Source organism: Sinocyclocheilus grahami, unplaced genomic scaffold (genome assembly GCF_001515645.1).
Source record: "Sinocyclocheilus grahami isolate Dianchi unplaced genomic scaffold, SAMN03320097.WGS_v1.1 scaffold340.1, whole genome shotgun sequence".
Lineage (NCBI taxonomy): Eukaryota > Metazoa > Chordata > Actinopteri > Cypriniformes > Cyprinidae > Sinocyclocheilus > Sinocyclocheilus grahami.
This window is the reverse complement of record NW_015505519.1, coordinates 950,783-959,076: the sequence shown is the minus strand read 5'-3', so window position 1 is coordinate 959,076 and position 8,294 is coordinate 950,783. Positions and strand designations below refer to the sequence as shown.

Sequence of the window (8,294 nt, the reverse complement as noted above, 5' to 3'; positions counted from 1 at the left end):
CCCCTTCCTGTTTTTTTTTATTTTTTGCATATTTGTCACACTTAAAAGATTCAGATCACCAAACAAATGTTTATATTACACAAAGATAATGCAAGTAAATACAAAATGCCGTTTTTAAATGATGATTTAATTTATTAACGAAAAAAAACTGTCCAAATCTACCTGGCCCTACTTGAAAAATGAATTGCCCCCTCCTGTTAAATCATGAAAGAACTGCAATTAACCACATTATTTTAGAAAGCTGAGTTAACTTTCACTAGCAACACCCAGGCCTGATTACTGCCAGACCTGTTGAATCAAGAAATCACTTAAATAGAGCCTGTCTGACAAAGTGAAGCATGCTTAAAGAGCAATACATCATGCCGTGATCTAAAGAAATTCAAGAACAGATGAGAATCAAAATAGGTGACATGCATCAGTCTGGAAAGGGTTATAAAGCCATTTCTAAGGCTTTGGGACTCCAGCGAACCATGGTCAGAGCCATTATCCACAAATTGAGAAAACTTGGAACAATGGTGAACCTTCCCAGGAGTTGCCGGCCGACCAAAATTACTCCAAGAGCACAACGACGACTCATCCAAGAGGTCATAAAAGAACCCAGAACAACATCTAAAGAACTGCAGGCCTCACTTGCCTCAGTTAAGGTCAGTGTTCATGATTCAACAAAAGAGACTGGGCAACAACGGCATCCATGGGAGAGTTCCTAGGCAAAAGCCATTGCTGACCAAAAAGAACACAAAGGCTCGTCTCTCATTTGCCAAAAAAATATCTTGATTATCCCCAAGACTTTTGGGCAAATATTCTGCGGACTGATACAACAAAAGTTTAACTCTTTGGAAGGTGTGTGTCCCGTTACATCTGCCGTAAAACCAACACAACATTTCATAAAAAGAACATCATACCAACAGTCAAACATGGTGGTGGTAGTGTGATGGTCTGGGGCTGCTTTGCAGCTTCAGGACCTGGACGACTTGCCATAATTGACAGAACCATGAATTCTGCACTCTATCAGAAAATCCTGAAGGAGAATGTCCAGCCATCAGTTTGTGACCTCAAGCTGAAGCGCTCTTGGGTTATGCAGCAGGACAATGATCCAAAACACACCAGCAAGTCCACCTCTGAATGGCTCAAGAAAAACAAAATTAAGGTTTTGGAGTGGCCAAGTCAAAGTCCGGACTTAAATCCGATTGAGATGCTGTGGCATGACCTTAAACAGTCCATTCATGCTCGAAAACCTTCCAATGTGGATGAATTAAAACAATTCTGCAAAGAAGAGTGGGCCAAAATTCCTCCACAGCGATGCGATAACTGGCAATGAGTCTTTCACAAACACTTGATTGCAGTTGTTGCTGCAAAGCGTGGCTCAACCAGTTATTAGATTTAGGGGGCAATTACTTTTTCGCATAGTGCCAGGCAGATTTAAAAATATTTTTTCCCTTAATAAATGAAATAATTATTTCAAAAGTGCATTTTGTTTTTATTTGGGTTATCTTTGTGTAATATTAAAGTTTATTTGATTGATCTGAATCATTCAAGTGTGACCTATGCAAAAAAAACAGAAAGGAGGCAAGAACTTGTTCACACCACTGTGTGTGTGTGTGTGTGTGTGTGTGTGTGTGTGTGTGTGTGTGTGTGTGTGTGTGTGTATGTGCTATTATATACTTAATACACACACGTATTGTTAATATACAATATATTAATAATTTGTTAATTTTGTCAATTAATTGACAAAAAATATCAAACGGTTTTTAAGATTATAAAAACCATAACTTAGTCAAATAAGTCCACATTTTATATTATTTGCTATATTCACCAGTACACTCTAAAAAATGCTGGGTTAAATACAACCCAGTGCTGGGTAAAATAGGGACAAACCCAGCAATTGGGTTGTTTTGACCCAGCGGTTGGGTTAAATGTTTAATGTTTAACCCAACCTTCTGGGTAGTAACCCAACCGCTGGGTCAAAACAATCCAATCGCTGGGTTTGTCCCTATTTTACCCAGCATTTTTTAGAGTGTATAGGTGTATAAAACTGTCTAGAGGGGGGAAAAAGGTATTTGTCTTTTGCAAGATCAGACAGCACTATACTGTAAAATTATTGGCCTACTGTTAGCATATATTTACAAGCTGCCACTGTCTATTTCTGATAAATCACCTGATTTCTTGCATAATTTCCAGCATCTTATCTATTATATAACAGCTCTTCAAACTCCATAAAAGCTTTTCCGAGAAAAGCATCCAGCCTTAACTTCCATGCGTCTGTCTACAGCTGGGTGAGCTCATGCACATCCTCCTCCTCCTGTGCGAGCTCTCCTTAAAACTAAGAACCCACCAATGCAGTAATAAATATAAGCGCAGCCACGCGTGATTAAACTCTGACCACGTCCCATTTTCCACGTATGATTCAGTAGTGATGGGTTAGTGATTCCTTTCCACGAGTCGGTTCTAAATGAATTATATATGTATATTTAATTTATAATATATTTTACTGTACGTTTCACCCTATCAGTTCAACATTCTGATGATCCGTAAAAACCGTTCAGATTGATTCGTGAACGATTCATTCAATATGTTTCCTGAATGAATTGCTCGGACCACTTCAAATTTGTGAGCCGGTTCAACCGATGCATTAAAAAGATCCGACTCAAAAGAACGAGTCGCTATGATTTAGCTTTAACCACGCCCCCATTGTTTCTCATCCATCAAGGGGAGTTTTGCCCGAAAGATCGAGCGCTGCGATTGTAGCTGCTGTTTTTGACAGGAGAGACTCGTCTCGTCTCTTTTTTTCGATGTTTCTTCAAAGCACCGAGAACGACATGCGTTTTAAACCGTCTCGGGACCGAATGTACAGCGCGCGCTGCTGCGGCTGCTGTCACGTGCGGACTGGAACCATCATCCTGGGCACCTGGTACATGGTACGAGGCGCGAAACATTCATTAAACATAGTCTTGTAGTTTTACACATAAATTGAATACATCAATATCCTTTCCTCCCGTCGTTTAGAGGCGTGTCTGTGTTTTAAACTACGTCTGTGTGAATGTTTTTGGCTGGCTCTGCCGTGTTAGCGCGATGCTAGCCACCGCTAAGCTAACACAATGTTTTGAATTGGAACTATCAACAAATAAGACACGCAAACGTGTTTAGACGTGCTAAATGTTGATTAAACACGATTTAAGAACCTTATCTGTTTATTGAAGTAGTATAATATGATGTGGCGATTATTTTTAAGCGTATATTTGTAGACCGCTAACTGAGGCCGGAGGTTGAGTTCACCAAACTTTCATGGGGTTAAAGTTCAATTCGTTATCAATTTGCACGAAGTATGTTTAGACAAAGTAAATTATTTAGAATTAAATGGCTATTATTATATATTACAGGGTAACTTTGTTTTAATTAATAACTGTATATAGTAGTAATTAGGGTGTCAACTAGATTTTAAACAAATAAAACTCAAATAATAAACGATCATTAAGTGTGGCTTGGCAAGGTTTATGAATACTTTTGGATAAAATGGCACTGGCAGTATCAACTAATCTGTTTTTAACTATCAGTGGTAAATGCAATTGTAAATAATTATATGGCAAAGTCTGGACCTGGACTGCGCTTCCCAAAAGCATCGTAAGCTTAAGTACATCGCAGAGCCATTGAAACCAATGGAGCCACGATCAACTCAGGCTTGCGATGCTTTTGGGAAACGCAGCCCTGGTTGTTTCCAGAAAACAAGACCAGATGTTTCCATTTAAGATTGACTGGTTTTAATTTTAGCTGATTATTTCACATTTTGAATTATATTTTCTAAGTAAAGATTTTGAAGCAAATGTTTTAAAGGGGTCATATGATGCTTGCTTTCGCACTGAAACACACAGCGTCTCCCTGACATGCTGCTTCAACACTAACTGCGGTTACTGAAACCACGCCTTCTTTCTTTGCGTGCACATTTGGGCGGCATTATGCTAATATTTCCACATAGTGAGGTAGATATGTGGGGGCGTGTTAGAACGAGCCGTTTTAGGGGGGCGTGGCAGAGTCTTAACTTTGATAAAGAATATCTCTTTGGTTTTGAGACTTTAGTCTTTGCAACTTCAGGGATCTTATCTATGCACAATCAGCTTGTAACACTCCAAAGAGAAAGGAAAACTTGAAATCGCATCATATGACCCCTTTAAGACCTTGATCTCTTTTTGTTTTGAAGTGCAATAAAATGCCCAGGAAGTCACATGACATAGTGAATGATCAGACTTTTGGTTTTATTAGGCTGTTTAAATATTATATCTACTGTCTCATCTGTACATTTTTACTAATATAATCTCTCTCCGAAGGTGGTGAACCTGTTGATGGGTATTCTGTTGACTGTGGCAGTAACTCACCCTGAAAACGTCCCTACTGTTGACCTACAGTATGAAGTTATTGAGCACTACTTTGCTTCAGACAGGATGTCAGGTACATTCATGAGATTTTCGATAATTAAATGTTGTAAACCTATATTTAATACTAATACAGTGCCAAATAATTATACTTTTTGTGCTGTTTGTATATCTTTTTGTACTTTATGTATTTAAAAAAAAACTATAAATTGTATATATTTATAATCTCTAAAATGGCAAATTCTCTGTTACCCCTATAGAGAATGCTTGTGTGGGCTTTGCTATCTCTCTCCTTATGCTCACCATTAGTGCCATGATGGTGTATGGGGCCATTACTGTAAGTTTCTATAAATTGGTACATCTGTGCTGTTTGTTAATTGTTTTATGTTGAAAAAAATCAATCCTTGTGCTGTGCTGAAAATCCTTTACCCGATTTGTTTTTCCTTGTTAATTTCTCATTATTATGATATATTATCACCATATTTTAAATATTGGCAAGAAATTTATTAGCAATTTTTTGTAGGCTGGCCATTTTTAACTAGAAACACTGCAAGTGCCCACAAGGGAAAAAATCCCCCCCCCCCCCCCAAAAAAGTACAAAATAAATAAATGCTGACCGGAAATCAGCATGAGGGTTAAAAGGGTTGTCAAGATGCAATATCAAATATTGCTTATAATGCAGTACTATGTTAAACATTGTAAGCTTTCTTTGACATTTAAAGGCAATACAATGAAATGTATCCATTTTTCTCCAAACATTTGACATGGTCATGTATTCTAGAATGGAATGATGCATTTCACGACTGTGTTCATCTGTACTTCACAGTCTTGCTTGAAGTCATCTTTAAAAAACAGGTTGGATCTGTGAACTTTTGTTGTATAGTAGTTTCAGTTGTCAACGCATATTTGCCATACCTGAGCTTTTTACCTCAAGTAAACATTGAGTTTTAACTATGTGTTTTAGACCCCGAGTATCCTCTGACTGCAAATTTTAGGCCTCATAGGCAGTGAAATATTGGTCCAGTAGAGTCACAGCCTTGCTGATAGTTCCCTTTCCATGTTAAGTATTCTCTGAGCTTAGTTATTCAGCACAGCTCCTCTTATTTGCTTAATAACAGGATGATTCACTATTCCCTGGAGTTTTACAGGTTTGCATCAGCATTCAAATGTTGAGAAACAGTCTAAAAATGAAAGGGAAAAAACCCACCTCATGACACATTTTCCCCCTCGCACAGAATCGTGATGGCTGGCTCATCCCGTTCTTTTGCTATCAGCTGTTTGACTTTGCGCTGAGCTGCCTGGTGGCCATCAGCTCCCTCACGTACCTGCCCAGAATCAAGGACTACCTGGACCAGCTGGTCAGTCTGCCCTCTACTGCCACTGCTGACCATCTGTCTCTCAAGCCTCTGACATTAGAAGTTAATGTAAAATGCTTAGAGATGTTTTTAATGTGTCTCTTTTAGCCGGACTTCCCATACAAAGACAACCTGCTCTCTCTGGACTCCAGCTGTCTCCTGCTGTTTGTGCTCGTCTTCTTTGCCATTCTCATTGTCCTTAAGGTAGATATATGAACCGACACTGAATCTGTTATGTTTTATTTGGAAGACACATTATTTTAGTGTGTGTGTGTGTGTGTGTTTTCTTTCAGGCCTACCTGATCAACTGTGTTTGGAACTGCTATAAGTACATAAACAACAGGAACACTCCAGAGATTGCCGTCTATCCTGCTTTTGAGACCCCACCTCAGGTATGTCCATTCTAAGTTACTTTGAGTTGAAAAGATGATATTAGATCAGATTATTGTAATTAGATTAAATATAAAAATAATATTATAATTAGAGCAAGTATATTAGTTATTAAATTGACAACGTCAACAACTGCAACAACATTGTACCAATCCAAGCCCTACATCATTAAAAGGCTTTATACTTAAAACAGTCATACTTGGACTGTATAAATTAGAAATGTATTATTGATGTAGTGCTTAGATTAGTGCAATATTGTTGTTGACTTTGATATCCTGAAACATGGAGATGGAGTTGCTTTTGTTGTGTACAGTTCATCAGTTAAAATTTTTCTGAATAAAAAAAAATCTCTTTGAGCACGGGTGTATAATCTGTACAAATTTTATTTGATTTACAAATTTATATACTGTATTATAGCATTATATAATATTTTGAATGAGCATTTTTATACATTAATTTTAGTTTAAGTCTTAGTAATTGTATGTACCTTCAACATTTTTATGTTGCTTTTGTATTTCTATGTAGCTTTAATTTTTTTCCCAGTTTTAGTAATATTTAGTACTTTAACTTGTTTCAGTTAGTTGGCAAGGTAGCTTTTCTTTTTTTTTTAATTCACATTTTTCATCAAATATTTCTATTTTATTTCAGCTTTATTTAAATTACCGAAAATGTTTTTTAATAGTTTTCTGTTAACAGTAACAACACTGGTCTGTTGTACTAGTGGATGATGGGAACAGATACAATGGTTTCCTTTTTTGGTGGTCTTTTATTCTGAAAAGGAGAGCATCTTACCCTCCCTCAGTAGTAAAAATGTAGCCCCTCAAAATACACCATTCACTCTGTTACAGTAGAGGGCACTCTTTGCCTTCGAAAGAGGTTTTGAGCAATGTTTCTTTTTTCACCAGTCCTCAACAGAACCCAGCTGTATCGTTTTTTACAGGAAAGTGTGTCATGTAGTTTTGTCCAGAAATATGACTTCAGATTGGTTTCATTGGCGTCTTCTCTTTATCATAGTACATCCTTCCCACCTATGAAATGGCCATGACAATGCCAGCGAAGGAGCCGCCTCCTCCTTACGTGCCAGCTTGAATTCCCCTGACTGGTTTCTTCAGTAAAAGCCAGTGCAGACACCCATCTTTGCCTTTCGATCCTGCCTTCCATTCCAACACATGGAGGGCATTTAGACTCCCAGCGTCCACTCATCACATCAGCAGCTTACATATTTGCGTAGACTTATCCATGACTCTTTCTTTCGCATGACTCTCGTAACAGTTCATCACTGCAGATCTATTTTTGTAAAACTATAGGAAAACGGCTGAAGCGGCACAATGTTGGGGAAGAGATCATGTGGTTGTGGCAAGATTTATTTTAATTACTTAGTGTTGTATCTGAGATTTGAAATGCCATTCTCTTTTGTGGACATCATGACTCGGGCTCTGCAATAAATTGAGCTTATGACAGAATTATATAGTTCATAATCAATCACTAATGAAATGATTCTGAGATGGGGCAGATAGTCTGCCGTTTGAAATTTTTACCAATGAAAGCTTTCACTTTACTTGCCATCTTGAGATCTTTATTTTTCCATGCTTTTCAATGCTGTGTTTTTTCCTGATTGTCATAGTAGAGGAAGTATTGTGAAAATCAACATTGAAAATCACAACGTGACAGGGAACTTGCATTTAGAATCACCTAAATCTGTTTTGCTAGTTTAAAAATCTGTTTAGATAATCCAATGTGATGGTTAAAATATATATTTTTTCCATTGTGTACTTTATTAGTGGACGTAAGACTTTTATCCTTTCAAACGTGAAAGCTCAAAGCACTTTTTATCTTGTTTGTGTGTGTGTGTGTGTTTTCCATCCATTGAACCATTGTACACCATCATGTTGGCAGCCGTCACAGTGATCTGTTTTTATGGTAACTACTGGGTAATGCTGGTTAACATGCAAGAGGAATCCTCACATGAACAACAATGATATAGAGTTTAAAAAAGGAAACTGCTAGTGCTGTATAAATCAATGGATGCATGTTATTTTATTTTGTGGTCTCTTTCTTTTCTTGTACATGTTCTGTAATCTAATTACTTCAATAAACACTTCAAAACAACATACCTACCATCAGACTTTTCCCCCAATGGACATTTGGTTCATTAGTATTACTTATGCTTTATTACATCTGTCAG

The 8,294-nt window shown here is 37.5% G+C and overlaps 1 protein-coding gene across 1 annotated transcript; it reads left to right on the top strand.

Moving 5' to 3' along the window:
* The first annotated feature begins 2,669 nt into the window (after window positions 1-2,669).
* On the top strand, window positions 2,670-8,220 carry LOC107603102 (lysosomal-associated transmembrane protein 4A-like). The gene is made up of 7 exons (XM_016295813.1): window positions 2,670-2,915; window positions 4,320-4,440; window positions 4,625-4,701; window positions 5,600-5,722; window positions 5,828-5,923; window positions 6,013-6,111; window positions 7,124-8,220. Exons 1-7 carry the CDS (start codon window positions 2,790-2,792, stop codon window positions 7,196-7,198), a joined length of 717 nt encoding a protein of 238 aa, XP_016151299.1. The 5' UTR covers window positions 2,670-2,789; the 3' UTR covers window positions 7,199-8,220.
* Window positions 8,221-8,294: the final 74 nt, after the last annotated feature.

Coding starts and splice junctions, on each gene's coding strand:
- LOC107603102 (XM_016295813.1), top strand. CDS start 2,790: ATGTTTCTTCAAAGCACCGAGAACGACATGCGTTTTAAACCGTCTCGG. Junction 5,723..5,827: donor AGGACTACCTGGACCAGCTG/GTCAGTCTGCCC, acceptor TGTCTCTTTTAG/CCGGACTTCCCATACAAAGA. Junction 5,924..6,012: donor CCATTCTCATTGTCCTTAAG/GTAGATATATGA, acceptor GTTTTCTTTCAG/GCCTACCTGATCAACTGTGT.